This window comes from Bombina bombina, chromosome 11 (genome assembly GCF_027579735.1).
Source record: "Bombina bombina isolate aBomBom1 chromosome 11, aBomBom1.pri, whole genome shotgun sequence".
NCBI classification, from domain to species: domain Eukaryota; kingdom Metazoa; phylum Chordata; class Amphibia; order Anura; family Bombinatoridae; genus Bombina; species Bombina bombina.
Window position 1 is genome coordinate 168,196,727 of NC_069509.1, and position 15,147 is coordinate 168,211,873.

A 15,147-nucleotide genomic window follows, 5' to 3' on the forward strand; every position below is an offset into this window, starting at 1 on the left:
CTATCAGAATCACAGAGGCCTTCTCCTGTTTGATCCTGGCTACAAGCCTGGGAAGGAGGGGGAACGGTGGAAACGCATAAGCTAGGTTGAATGGCCAAGGCGCCACTAATGCATCCACTAGAGCCGCCTTGGGATCCCTGGATCTGGACCCGTAGCAAGGAACCTTGAAGTTCTGACGAGACGCCATCATAATCCGCCTCCCAGTTGTCTACTCCTGGGATGTGGATTGCAGATAGGTGGCAGGAGTGATCCTCCGCCCATTTGATGATTTTGGACACCTCTCTCATCACCAAGGAACTCCTTGTTCCCCCCTGATGGTTGATGTAAGCTACAGTCGTCATGTTGTCTGACTGGAATCTTATGAATCCGGCCTTCGCTAGTTGAGGCCAAGCCCGGAGAGCATTGAATATCGCTCTCAGTTCCAGGATGTTTATCGGGAGAAGAGACTCTTCCCGAGACCATAGACCCTGAGCTTTCAGGGAATCCCAGACCGCGCCCCAGCCTAATAGACTGGCGTCGGTCATGACAATGACCCACTCTGGTCTGCGGAAACTCATTCCCTGGGACAGGTTATCCTGGGTCAACCACCAACGGAGTGAGTCTCTGGTCATCTGGTCTACTTGAATCATTGGAGACAAGTCTGTATAGTCCCCATTCCACTGCTTGAGCATGCACAGTTGTAATGGTCTTAGATGAATTCGAGCAAAAGGAACTATGTCCATTGCTGCAACCATCAACCCTACTACTTCCATGCACTGAGCTATGGAAGGCTGCAGAATAGAGTGAAGAACTTGACAAGCGTTTAGAAGCTTTGACTTTCTGACTTCTGTCAGGAAGATCTTCATTTCTAAAGAATCTATTATTGTTCCCAAAAAGGGAACTCTTGTCGACGGAGACAGGGAACTCTTTTCTACGTTCACCTTCCACCCGTGAGATCTGAGAAAGGCTAGAACAATGTCTGTATGAGCCTTTGCTTTGGAAAGAGACGACGCTTGGATTAGAATGTCGTCCAGATAAGGTGCCACTGCAATACCCCTTGGTCTTAGGACCGCTAGAAGGGACCCAAGCACCTTTGTGAAAATCCTTGGAGCAGTGGCTAGCCCGAATGGGAGAGCCACGAACTGGTAATGTTTGTCCAGAAAGTCGAACCTTAGGAACTGATGATGATCTTTGTGGATAGGAATATGTAGGTACGCATCCTTTAAATCCACGGTAGTCATAAATTGACCCTCCTGGATTGTAGGTAAAATTGTTCGAATGGTTTCCATTTTGAACGATGGAACTCTGAGAAATTTGTTTAGAATTTTTAAATCCAGAATTGGTCTGAAAGTTCCCTCTTTTTTGGGAACTACAAACAGATTTGAGTAAAACCCCTGACCTTGTTCCACAGTTGGAACTGGGTGTATCACTCCCATCTTTAACAGGTATTCTACACAATGTAAGAATGCCTGTCTCTTTATTTGGTTTGAAGATAAGTGAGACATGTGGAACCTTCCCTTTGGGGGTAGTTCCTTGAATTCTAGAAGATAACCCTGAGAGACTATTTCTAGTGCCCAGGGGTCCAGAACATCTCTTGCCCAAGCCTGAGCAAAGAGAGAGAGTCTGCCCCCTACTAGATCCGGTCCCGGATCGGGGGCTACCCCTTCATGCTGTTTTGGTAGCAGCAGCAGGCTTCTTGGCCTATTTACCCTTGTTCCAGCCTTGCATTGGTTTCCAAGCTGGTTTAGTCTGGGAAGCGTTACCCTCTTGTCTAGAGGCTGCAGAGTTGGAAGCCGGTCCGTTCCTGAAATTGCGAAAGGAACGAAAATTAGACTTATTCTTAGCCTTGAAAGGTCTATCTTGTGGGAGGGCATGGCCCTTTCCCCCAGTGATGTCTGAAATAATCTCTTTCAATTCTGGCCCAAAAAGGGTCTTACCTTTGAAAGGGATATTAAGCAATTTTGTCTTGGAAGATACATCCGCCGACCAAGACTTTAGCCAGAGCGGTCTGCGCGCCACAATTGCAAACCCTGAATTTTTCGCCGCTAACCTCGCTAACTGCAAAGCGGCGTCTAAAATAAAGGAATTGGCTAACTTAAGTGCGTGAATTCTGTCCATGACTTCCTCATACGGAGTCTCCCTACTGAGCAACTTTTCCAGTTCCTCGAACCAGAACCACGCCGCTGTAGTGACAGGAATAATGCAAGAAATAGGTTGAAGGAGGTAACCTTGCTGTACAAAAATCTTTTTAAGCAAACCTTCCAATTTTTTATCCATAGGATCTTTGAAAGCAATTGTCCTCAATAGGAATCGGCGTGCGCTTGGCTAGTGTAGAAACCGCCCCCTCGACCTTAGGGACTGTTTGCCATAAGTCCTTCCTGGGGTCGACCATAGGGAACAATTTCTTAAATATAGGAGGAGGGACAAAAGGTATGCCTGGCTTCTCCCACTCCTTATTCACTATGTCCGCCACCCGTTTAGGTATCGGAAAAGCATCAGGGTGCACCGGGACCTCTAGGAGCTTGTCCATCTTGCACAATTTTTCTGGGATGACCAGATTGTCACAATCATCCAGAGTAGATAGCACCTCCTTAAGTAATGTGCGGAGATGCTCTAATTTAAATTTAAATGTCACAACATCAGGTTCTGCCTGCTGAGAAATTCTTCCTGTATCAGAAATTTCCCCATCTGACAAACCCTCCCCCTCACTGCCACTTCAGATTGGTGTGAGGGTATGACAGAAAAATTATTATCAGCGCCCTCCTGCTCTACAGTGTTTAAAACAGAGCAATCGCGCTTTCTCTGAAATGCTGGCATTTTGGATAAAATATTAGCTATGGAGTTATCCATTACTGCCGTCAATTGTTGCATAGTAACAAGCATTGGCGCGCTAGAAGTACTAGGGGTCGCCTGCGCGGGCATAACTGGTATAGACACAGAAGGGCATGATGTAGAACTATGTCTACTTCCTTCATCTGAGGAATCATCCTGGGCAACCTTACTATTTGTGACAGTACTGTCCTTACTTTGTTTGGACGCTATGGCACAATTATCACACATATTTGAAGGGGGAACCACATTGGCTTCCATACATACAGAACATGATCTATCTGAAGGTACAGACATGTTAAACAGGCTTAAACTGGTTAATAAAGCACAAAAACCGTTTTAAAACAAAACCGTTACTGTCTCTTTAAATGTTAAACAGGGCACACTTTATTACTGAATATGTGAAAAACTATGAAGGAATTATCCAATCTTTACCAAATTTTCACCACAGTGTCTTAATGCATTCAAAGTATTGCACCCCAATCTGTTAACCCTTAAAATGTGGAAACCGGAGCCGTTTGCAATTTTAACCCCACTACAGTCCCAGCCAGAGCCTTTGTTGCGACTTCACCAATCCCAGGGGGGTATACAATACCAATTGAAGCTTTCTAGGAACGTTTTCAGTGGATACCAGACCCTCACACATGCAGCTGCATGTACTGTAGTCAAAAGTAACTGCGCAATAATGGCGCGAAAATGAGGCTCTGCCTACTATAGTGAAAGGCCCTTCCTGACTGGGAAGGTGTCTTAACAAGTGCCTGGCGCTAAAAACGTTCCCCAATATTAAAAAAGTGTGAAATTCACTTCAAACTGCATATAATACTTAAATAAAGCAATCAATTTATCCCCTAAAAGTGTCCACCAGTTTATAGCCCATAATAAGCCCTTTATTCTGTTTGAGTCTAAGAAAATGGCTTACCGATCCCCATGAGGGAAAAATGACAGCCTTCAAGCATTACACAGTCTTGTTAGAAAAATGGCTAGTCATACCTTGAGCAGAAAAAACTGTTCCCCCCAACTGAAGTTCTCTCAGCTCAACAGTCCTGTGTGGGAACAGCAATTGATTTTAGTTACTGCTGCTAAAATCATACTCCTCTTTTAAACAGAACTCTTCATCTCTTTCTGTTTCAGAGTAAATAGTACATACCAGCACTATTTTAAAATAACAAACTCTTGATAGAAGAATAAAAAACTACAACTAAACACCACATACTCTTCACCATCTCCGTGGAGATGCTACTTGTTCAGAGCGGCAAAGAGAATGACTGGGGGGGCGGAGCCTGGGAGGGACTATATGGACAGCTTTTGCTGTGCTCTTTGCCATTTCCTGTTGGGGAAGAGAATATTCCCACAAGTTATGGATGACGCCGTGGACCGGACACACCAATGTTGGAGAAAATACACTAATGATTTTATACCTTCTTTACAGTATAGTATTTTAACCTTCTTAGAATGCCAGTAACACACAAAACTTATTTGTGTTCTCTCTTTGTACTACTAAAATAAAATATGCCACTAATTTACAGTATATAGTGGATACTTATCTTTGTTTTTTGGTGCTTTGAGTGCTCTTTACTTTTTCCTGCGCTAAAATTCCCATAGCTAATGCTTTATCCTTTACAAAATGGCAGACACTTTTTAAATATGGTGACTGCTAGAATGATGTGATAACACATGAATGACAACACCATTTAGTAAATTGCAGAAGCAGCTTTGAAACCCTTGGAGTGCTGCCGGCACGCTCATGCAAGTTAAGAAGTGGCGGTCATAAGACTGCTTCTTCCTAACCTCTCCTCTACCTTACGGGAGGAGGACTTAAAACATCTGGGATGATTGACAAGCAAGTGGGGGTGCACAAGGAAATGTTTGTGAAATAATAACTGTGAATTCCAGGTTGCCCCAAGCACGGGGAGACAGGTTCCCTAGCTGGAAACTGCATGCATATTGTCTTCTCTTTTTGGAAGATGCCATCTTAGAAAGGATGGTGCCAGATTTGTAAAGGTAGAGGTTTTGGCAGCTACTTGCTTTCAGGTCTAATTAATACAAAGTGCCCCTATGGACTTCTGTGTGTGCAAGTAGTGGTTCTACAGGGTGATGGGGTGTGCAATGCACCCCCATTCATTAATGAAGAACCCCAAACCTAAAGTTTCCAGCTGCCCAAAGGGCCATTTAACGTGTATTGATCTATGCAGAGCAAGTACATAGGTAAAGGAGGGAGAAGGGCTTTTAAACAAAATACATGTAGGAATGGCTAGTAAATGACACGGTACCCTGCCCTTTAGTATTTTATTATTTTATTGTGGTCAACTAGAGCTGACTCCAGTGTGCTACTGATATAGAAGAAGGTTAAACCAAGAGGGTTACAAGAAAATCCCTACTCTGTGTTACAGACATCCAATGCTTTTAAACAATACTGGATTGTGTATGTTATTAACACTAAAGCGGGTTAAATAAAATGGTGCTCTGGGTATGACACTATACTGCATGGGGGTTAATGTGTGTTACATGTAGCTAATGGGGTTAAAAATAACTGTTCTGTATGTGTTACTAACAAAAAGGTTATAAATTATAAACGTGCATTACTGGCAACAGAGGTAAGTAAAACCACCACTCTGTGTGGTACTGGCAAACAAGAGAGGGCGCTATCAGTGCTCAGTAGTGAGAAATAGATCCGGTTGGGTTGGATTTGGATGGTGCACAAAGCAAGGTTGTGTAAAGAACAAGTGGATGCACCTATGATTTTTTTTTGCAACCTTCTAACGCTCCTGATTCGTAGATAGGGACAAACCAACGTTTTATTCATCAGGAAAATACCCCACTTATACATATATACCATATTATTAGTTTTTAAGATGCAATAAAGACAAAAAAGCTTTCACAATCCTTTCATTTTTGCCAGTTTTTCTAGTATGTTAATGGGGTCATCTAAAACATCATATGAAAAGATACTACTCGCACTAAACAATATCCTATATAATACATACCTCAAATTGAGTAAGAGCTGCATTTAAATTCTTGTCCAGTTCTTTAAGTTTTTCAACATTGTTTTTCATCTCTTCGATGGTCATAATCTCACGCTTTTTAAAAGCTTCTATTTCTTTACTGTAACCTTTGAGTAATTTTTCAAAGTCAATGCGCCTACAATGAAAGTGGGTAGTTTATTATTACAGCTAATGATTTTCTGCTAAATGTATAATTATTTTCATTTAAGTACATCGTATACCATATTTTCTTCCTCGTTACTTTCATAATTATTAGGTTTTACTGCAATAAAAGGACTGTGTAATTATCAAGAAGAAAATAGCCCACACAGTGATACCATCTAAACATTATGCCATAACTCACAGAGGTCACAAGGTTAATCATATACCAACAGCGCTCCCTCCTGTTTGTCTGGAGTGGGCCCAAGTGTGGGCAGAGGGCATATTTAAGAACTAAATATTAACCAGCATAAAAAGACATTAATATTAAAACAATCATATCATGTATGTAAAAGCAGTAATAAATAAAGTTTTTGTGTTTTTTTTGCATGAAAGGGCCATTTAACAGTATGGAGCAGATTTATCATTTGTCTGGCGGATATGATCCGCTGTAGCGATCCTGTCCGCCAGACATCGATAAATGCTGATATCAAATGCTGTCGGCATTTATCATTGCACAAGCAGTTCTGGTGAACTGCTTGTGCAATGCTGCCCCCTGCAGATTCCTGGCCAATCGCCGCTAGCAGGGGGTGTCCATCAACCGGATCGTATGAAATCGGGCGGATTGCTGTCTGCAGCCTCAGAGGCGGCGGACGAGTTAAGGAGCAACGGTCTTAAGACCACTGCTTCTTAGCTCCTGTTTCTGGCGAGCCTGAAACAGGGATATTTGGCCCCATTTGGGCCATGATAAATCAGCCCCATTGAATCAACTAGCAGGAAATGAAACAATGTTGATATTCAAGTATACTGAAGTGCCAGCTGCTCATTGGTGGATAAGGATAATCCTCCCAGCTCTTCTGGTTAACAATAATATGCCCCCACAGCTATACATATTTATTCAGGACAGGACCACTCATTTAAAAAAAAAAAAAAAAAAATATTCTCTTTTAGATACAACAAAAATGACTATTGCCCACTGAATGATATTAAAAACATCATGGACAACGTATGGCAACACCAACAACAACCTGCAAACTTTATGTGTCTTTAAAGGGACAGTCAACACCAGAATTTTTGTTGTTTAAAAGATAGATAATCCCTTAATTACCCATTCCCCAGTTTTGCATAACCAACACAGTTATAATAATACACATTTTACCTTTATCTAAGTACCTTGTATCTAAGCATCTGCAGACTGCCCCCTTATTTCAGTTTCTTGACAGACTTGCATTTAAGCCAATCAGTGCTCACTCCTCGGTAAATTCACATGCATAAGCCCAATGTTATCTATATGAAACACATGAACTAACACCCTCTAGTGGTAAAAATTAATTCAGCTTAGAGGTGGCCTTCAATGTCTAAGAAATTAGCATATGAACCTCCTAGGTTTAGCTTTCAACTAAGAATACCAAGAGAAAAAAGCAAAATTGGTGATAAAAGTAAATTGTAAAGTTGTTTCAAATTACATGCCCTATTTGAATCATGAAAGGTTTTTTGACTTGACTGTCCCGTTAAAGAAGATTCTACAAGTTTATGGGACTTACAATGTAAAATATAAACTTAACTAAAATTGCTGAATTTTGTCATCCCAGTTGTGCTTTTGGTTAATATTTTAACCATTCTCAGGCTTAAAAGTAAAAATATCTCATGTATCAACTCCAATGTGGGATATATGTGAGAATGGAAGAGGCTATCTTTGGATTAAGAAAATCAATAGAGATTCTCCTCCCTGACCTATGTGGTATCAAGGTCCTGGTTTTGCTCTCATAAGTCAGCAGCTTAGAAGCCACTGGCTACTCTCTTTGTCAATTTAGAAAATCAATCACAAATGGATACATAAACAGCTGTTGATTGCTCACAGTGCATTAAATGTAACTGTATTTTTTGATCACAGGAGATTTCCCCCTATATATAATACAGAATAATGTGCACATTTCCAACATATTTGTCTATGTCCCAGCTTTGATTGAGCTCAGACCTTATTAGAGTGCAATGTAGAAATCTGCTTTAAGGGAGCTATCCACCAAAGTGGTGCTGAAGTCTACCAGGATTTTCTTGCAGGATTATTAGTTCTTTATAGGTCTAAAGCGGTGTTTATTACTCTTCAAGATCTTATACGTCTCATCTCAGGAACCATGTAAGAATGCTTAATATAATCAGATATATTTTAACCCATTCCCCACATGCAGAGCATAGGTATGGGTTAACTAATTCATTAAGATAAGTAGTTACATACAGGTAGAAAACCCTTTATCCATACTGTTTGGGACCGGAAAAGGACCAGAAAAGGTTTAGATTTCAGAATAGTTTGGATTATAGAATATTTGTATATTTGCATCTGTAAAATAGGACAGTTTGGAGAGGGTATAGGACCAAGTGTAACAACAATAACTTAAAAGGACAATCCAGTCAAAATTGGAATCCACATGGATGCATTTCAGTTTTGAATAGAAGCATTTTTGTAATATACATGCATTAGCAAAAATGCTTCTAATAAAAGCTATAGCTGTTTCAAAAGTGTATTTAAGTATGCACTGTGCACCAGCATTTTAAACACAGCCCTTGACCAGAGAGCTTAAGGTGCTTGTACCATCTGGTAATGACTCGATTTGTTAATTGCTGACATAATACAAGCCCCACTGTTGCTCTGAGCAGCTGCCGTATGTAAAATGCTGGTGCACTGAGAATATCTAGCTATGCTTTACATGCACGTGCAGAGAAAAATCTTAACAAATATGTTTTTATTCAAAGATGTAATTAATCTGTGTGCATTTAAATTTTGACTGGAATGTCCCTTTAAGTAATTTAGGCAATATTTACATTTCATATTACAGTTGTACATACAACCTAAAGGTAGTTTTATATCACTGCTAATTCTTTTGCAGTGTTCCAATGTTGCCAGCGGGGTGGCATTATGTAGTAGCCAGGTGTGGGCAGTGTATTATTTTCTAATGATATATCATTTTCTGCTATCCAAAGCACAAATTAATTGCATAATTTAACATAAGTGTATTTAATGACAATTTGTGCAGTAAAATTGTCTGGGGGTGCACCCGCTAAAGATGTCCTAGGGAGAACACTGTTTTTTATACATTATTTTACAGCACTTTAAACAGAAAGGTAATAGTTGCTGTTTTAAAACAAATATGTAACATTTGCACTCTAGAACACCAAAACCAAACCAAAGACGCAGGCAGAGAACATTGTGACTTACTGGTCAGGAAAATTGTATTTTTTAATAATTTTATTATTTTTTAAAATAATGGAAAAAAAAGGCTGGATTTCTGAATAATTGTGGATTTTCCAGATTTGGGATTTGTATCTATATTATACTACATAACATTCAATCATTGTGTCTTATCTTCTAGGTACTATACACACATTGCCATCTGGTTCATTTAAAAGGACATTAAATACTTTGAGATGGTAATATAAAATGATACATCATATATTTATAAAAAAAACAATATACTTTCATTATTTATTTTTTCCCCTTTTCCTGTAATTCTTTTCTGAAATTGTGAGCTTTTCAGTTCCTGTTAGAAATGGCAGTTCTTAACACTGTTATATTCCCCACAACCATTGGCTGCACACTCTAGTGACCTATTTATAACTGTCTCTAATTGGTCACAGCAGAGAAGGTAAGCTAAGTTACAACATTGTTTTATAGACACTAAGAGGCCTATTTAACAAAGTCTGGCGGACCTGATCCAACAGTGCGGATCAGGTTCGCAAGACCTCTCTGAATGTGGAGAGCAACACGCTCTCTGTATTCAGCATTGCACCAGCAGCTCACAAGAGCTGCTGGTGCAACGCCGCCCCCTGCAGATTCACGGCCAATGGGCCACCAGCAGGGGGTGTCAATCAACCCGATCATACTCGATCGGGTTGAATTGTGGTGAGTCCTGTCCGCTTGCTCAGAGCAGACGGACAGGGTTATGGAGCAGCGGTCTTTAGACCACTGCTTCATAACTGCTGTTTCTGGCGAGTCTGAAGACTCGCCAGAAACACGGGCCCTCAAGCTCCAATCGGAGCTTGATAAATGGGCCTCTATAACTTTACACTAATTTTGTCACTATTTAAACAACTAATGAAACTTTAAAAAATACATCTACATGTTATTCTCAGACTAATCTTGTCTTTAAATGCATCATTCTATCTCACATTTGTTTAGTGTTTAATGTCCCTTTAATGAGGAGCTACAGTTTCCTAGAGTAATGTGCCTGGCTGATACGACACAGAGTGGAAGGGGGGATCTTTTCCTAGAGTAATGTGCCTGGCTGATACGACACAGAGTGGAAGGGGGGATCTTTTCCTAGAGTAATGTGCCTGGCTGATACGACACAGAGTGGAAGGGGGGATCTTTTCCTAGAGTAATGTGCCTGGCTGATATGACACAGAGTGGAAGGGGGGATCTTTTCCTAGAGTAATGTGCCTGGCTGATACGACACAGAGTGGAAGGGGGGATCTTTTCCTAGAGTAATGTGCCTGGCTGATACGACACAGAGTGGAAGGGGGGATCTTTTCCTAGAGTAATGTGCCTGGCTGATATGACACCGAGTGGAAGGGGGGATCTTTTCCTAGAGTAATGTGCCTGGCTGATACGACACAGAGTGGAAGGGGGGATCTTTTCCTAGAGTAATGTGCCTGGCTGATATGACACAGAGTGGAAGGGGGGATCTTTTCCTAGAGTAATGTGCCTGGCTGATACGACACAGAGTGGAAGGGGGGATCTTTTCCTAGAGTAATGTGCCTGGCTGATACGACACAGAGTGGAAGGGGGGATCTTTTCCTAGAGTAATGTGCCTGGCTGATATGACACAGAGTGGAAGGGGGGATCTTTTCCTAGAGTAATGTGCCTGGCTGATACGACACAGAGTGGAAGGGGGGATCTTTTCCTAGAGTAATGTGCCTGGCTGATACGACACAGAGTGGAAGGGGGGATCTTTTCCTAGAGTAATGTGCCTGGCTGATACGACACAGAGTGGAAGGGGGGATCTTTTCCTAGAGTAATGTGCCTGGCTGATACGACACAGAGTGGAAGGGGGGATCTTTTCCTAGAGTAATGTGCCTGGCTGATACGACACAGAGTGGAAGGGGGGATCTTTTCCTAGAGTAATTTGCCTGGCTGATACGACACAGAGTGGAAGGGGGGATCTTTTCCTAGAGTAATGTGCCTGGCTGATATGACACAGAGTGGAAGGGGGGATCTTTTCCTAGAGTAATGTGCCTGGCTGATATGACACAGAGTGGAAGGGGGGATCTTTTCCTAGAGTAATGTGCCTGGCTGATATGACACAGAGTGGAAGGGGGGATCTTGTCCTAGAGTAATGTGCCTGGCTGATACGACACAGAGTGGAAGGGGGGATCTTTTCCTAGAGTAATGTGCCTGGCTGATATGACACAGAGTGGAAGGGGGGATCTTTTCCTAGAGTAATGTGCCTGGCTGATATGACACAGAGTGGAAGGGGGGATCTTTTCCTAGAGTAATGTGCCTGGCTGATATGACACAGAGTGGAAGGGGGGATCTTTTCCTAGAGTAATGTGCCTGGCTGATACGACACAGAGTGGAAGGGGGGATCTTTTCCTAGAGTAATGTGCCTGGCTGATACGACACAGAGTGGAAGGGGGGATCTTTTCCTAGAGTAATGTGCCTGGCTGATATGACACAGAGTGGAAGGGGGGATCTTTTCCTAGAGTAATGTGCCTGGCTGATACGACACAGAGTGGAAGGGGGGATCTTTTCCTAGAGTAATGTGCCTGGCTGATACGACACAGAGTGGAAGGGGGGATCTTTTCCTAGAGTAATGTGCCTGGCTGATACGACACAGAGTGGAAGGGGGGATCTTTTCCTAGAGTAATGTGCCTGGCTGATACGACACAGAGTGGAAGGGGGGATCTTTTCCTAGAGTAATGTGCCTGGCTGATACGACACAGAGTGGAAGGGGGGATCTTTTCCTAGAGTAATTTGCCTGGCTGATACGACACAGAGTGGAAGGGGGGATCTTTTCCTAGAGTAATGTGCCTGGCTGATATGACACAGAGTGGAAGGGGGGATCTTTTCCTAGAGTAATGTGCCTGGCTGATATGACACAGAGTGGAAGGGGGGATCTTTTCCTAGAGTAATGTGCCTGGCTGATATGACACAGAGTGGAAGGGGGGATCTTTTCCTAGAGTAATGTGCCTGGCTGATACGACACAGAGTGGAAGGGGGGATCTTTTCCTAGAGTAATGTGCCTGGCTGATATGACACAGAGTGGAAGGGGGGATCTTTTCCTAGAGTAATGTGCCTGGCTGATATGACACAGAGTGGAAGGGGGGATCTTTTCCTAGAGTAATGTGCCTGGCTGATATGACACAGAGTGGAAGGGGGGATCTTTTCCTAGAGGCACTGAAGATGATAATTCCTCCCTTACCCTTAATCAATAAAGCTGAAAGAGCGGCAGAGCATGGGAATATTTATCTCACCGTTTCCTCAGATCCTCCTCGGCTTGATCTCTTCTGGACATTAAACGGTTGCTATTGACCTCAAACACTGTCTCTATCTGCTCCGGCCAGTGGAAAACTGTACTGTTCAGCTTCAAGTCATCATCTAACAGAGAATTGTATAAACAATATGTTAGCAATTTTCTTAAAGGAACATTCCCTTCTAAAGTGAATTTGCTATAATATGTGTCATTCTATGTCAATACAACTTGTGTAATGTCCTTAATTTATCATGTTTCGTACTTTCCCTGTCATTTAAAGGGACATGAAACCCACATTTTCTCTTTTAAAGGTACAGGTAGAGCAAACCATTTTAAATAACTTCCTATTTTACTTCTTTTATAAAATTTGCTTCATTCTCTTTGTATCCTCTGTTGAAGAAGCAGCAATGAACTTCTGGGAGCTAGCTGAACACATCAGGCAATCCAATAATAGTTATATATGTACATCCACCAATTAAAAGCTAGCCCCCAGAAGTGCACTGCGGCTCCTGAGACTACCTAGGTATGCTTTTCAACAAACCAAGAAAGCAAAGCAAATTAGTTAATAGAAGTGAAATGGAAAGTTGTTTAAAAGTGTACACTCTTTCTGAATCATAAAAGAAAAATGTTGGACTTCAAGTCCCTTTAAAGGGATAGGAAAGTCAAAATTAAACTTGCATGATTCTGATAGAATGAGTCATTTTAAGACACTTTGAAATCCACTTCTATTTTCAAATGTGCTTTGTTCTTTTGTTATCCCTTGTTGAAAATGAATATACACAAATCCTACACTAGTGGGAGCTGCTGCTGATTGGTGCCTGCAAACATGTGTCTCTTGTGATTGGCTTATTAGATGTGTTCATCTAGCTGTCAGTAGTGCAATTATGTTCCTTCAGCAAAGGATAACAAGAGAATGAAGCAAATTTGATAATGGAAGTAAATTGGAAAGTTGTTTAAAATTGTTTGTTCTATCCAAATCATGAAAGAAAATGTTGGGGTTTCCTGTCCCTTTAACTGCCTTCTACATGCTGCACAGCTATTGCTCTGTGTAGGAACTCATTTAGAGCTGTCCTTAAAGGGATATGAAAACCAACATTTTATTTTCATGATTGAGATGGAGCATAAATTTGTAAACAACATTCCAATTTACTTCTATTACCAATTTTGCTTAATTAATTAACTAGCTATACTTTCTTGAGGGAGGAGCAATGCACTACTGGTAGCTAGCTGAACACATTGGTAAGCAAATCACAAGAGGCATAAAATGTGCAGCTATCAATCAGCTCCTGAGACAACATAGGATACCAAAAGAACGAAGCAAATTAGATAAAATAAGTACATTGGAAAGGTATTTAAAATGACATGCTCTGTCTGAATAATTAAAGAAAGAATTTGAGTTCTATCCTTTCATTGACCATAGCAAAGGAAATAAGATGAACAACAAGCAAGAGGCTTTTCAGAGGGTTTGTCCCTGAACTTCAAAACAATGCATATTTTGCTAACACTACAATTTAGAGGTGTATGCAGACAATTTAGCATTGAAGTGGTTAATTGGTGATATATACTGTTTACATTAAAAATAAATAATGTCTCATAAAACAGAAATAGGGCTTTAACATAGTTTAAAACAACAGGGCAGAAATATTTAGATTCTGTCATTTATTAGGCCCTTTACATTGCACGTCCGTAGCTGTAGACCTCATAGCTCCTTTGTATTGTTCTCCCTACTCTTACTTGTCAACATAAACATATTTTACTATTCCTGTGGTATTTCTACACTTGTGTTTTTTTATTTTTTCTCTCTCTTATGACATATTTTTTTATTATTTCTCAAAAAAATTCACTTTCCTTCTCTCAGGAGAGCCAATTCCTTTACTTTCTCGCTATTCTCACTGTATATTCAGCCAGTCACCTACGCTACTGTACATATCACATTCCTTTTTCTCCAGCCACATCCTCCCATTATAAATTGTGCAGCGGACGAGAAATACGTTGTTTATTCCCCATATTCGATGGTACTGCGCAGGCCTGAGATTACTATAAAGGTGGAAACTATACAGAATGTATTTTATACTTTAATTAAATGATGCTGTACTTATTAATTACATCTAAAAGATTGCACTTTTCAATGGATGTTTCCTGAGATGGTTTCTCTCTGTCCATAAGTATGGACGTGAGAGGTGCCCTAATAAGCCAATAATGGGCATGTATACTATAGTATGCTACATGCATGCATTTTTTTTCCCCAGATGAAACATTTTATCTAAATATATGAATGACAGAATAAAAAGCTGCGCACAAGGATTCAGATCACAATTACAGGGAATATCTTTACCAGACAGACATATCACTCTAACATCCGCCTGACAAGGGGGAATACATTCCCTATAACATGTAGTGAGAGCGTTAAAGGGTCATTATAGTGGGAAATGCTTTTATTTGTTAGATCATGTAATTTTAATACTAGCGACCCTGCAATCTTATGTGTTTCACCCCTGCAGAGGTTAAATACAAAGTTAAAATACTGCTTCAGAGTCACAAAGCACTGTTATTCCTGACCCAATCAGCAGCAGTTGCATGACCCAGTTGTGTGACTACTGCTGTTGATTTGGTGACTGACAGTTTTTGTTCAGGACCAGCAAAGTTCTGCAGCACCTGAGTAGTGCTTTAAATATATATTTAACCCTTTTACAGAGATTAAAGGGATAGTCTACTCAAAATTAAACTTTCAT

At 40.9% G+C, this 15,147-nt stretch overlaps 1 protein-coding gene across 1 annotated transcript in view; it reads right to left on the minus strand.

Annotated features, from left to right (window-relative positions):
• Window positions 1-15,147, minus strand: part of DNAH3 (dynein axonemal heavy chain 3) — a 611,780-nt gene that overhangs the window by 417,805 nt on the left and 178,828 nt on the right. Inside the window, exons 15-16 of the mRNA XM_053694256.1 lie at window positions 12,417-12,540; window positions 5,793-5,946 (exon numbers count right to left, since the gene is read on the minus strand). Of these exons, the coding sequence (XP_053550231.1) occupies window positions 5,793-5,946; window positions 12,417-12,540 (278 nt within the window). The remainder of the gene's footprint in view (window positions 1-5,792; window positions 5,947-12,416; window positions 12,541-15,147) is intronic.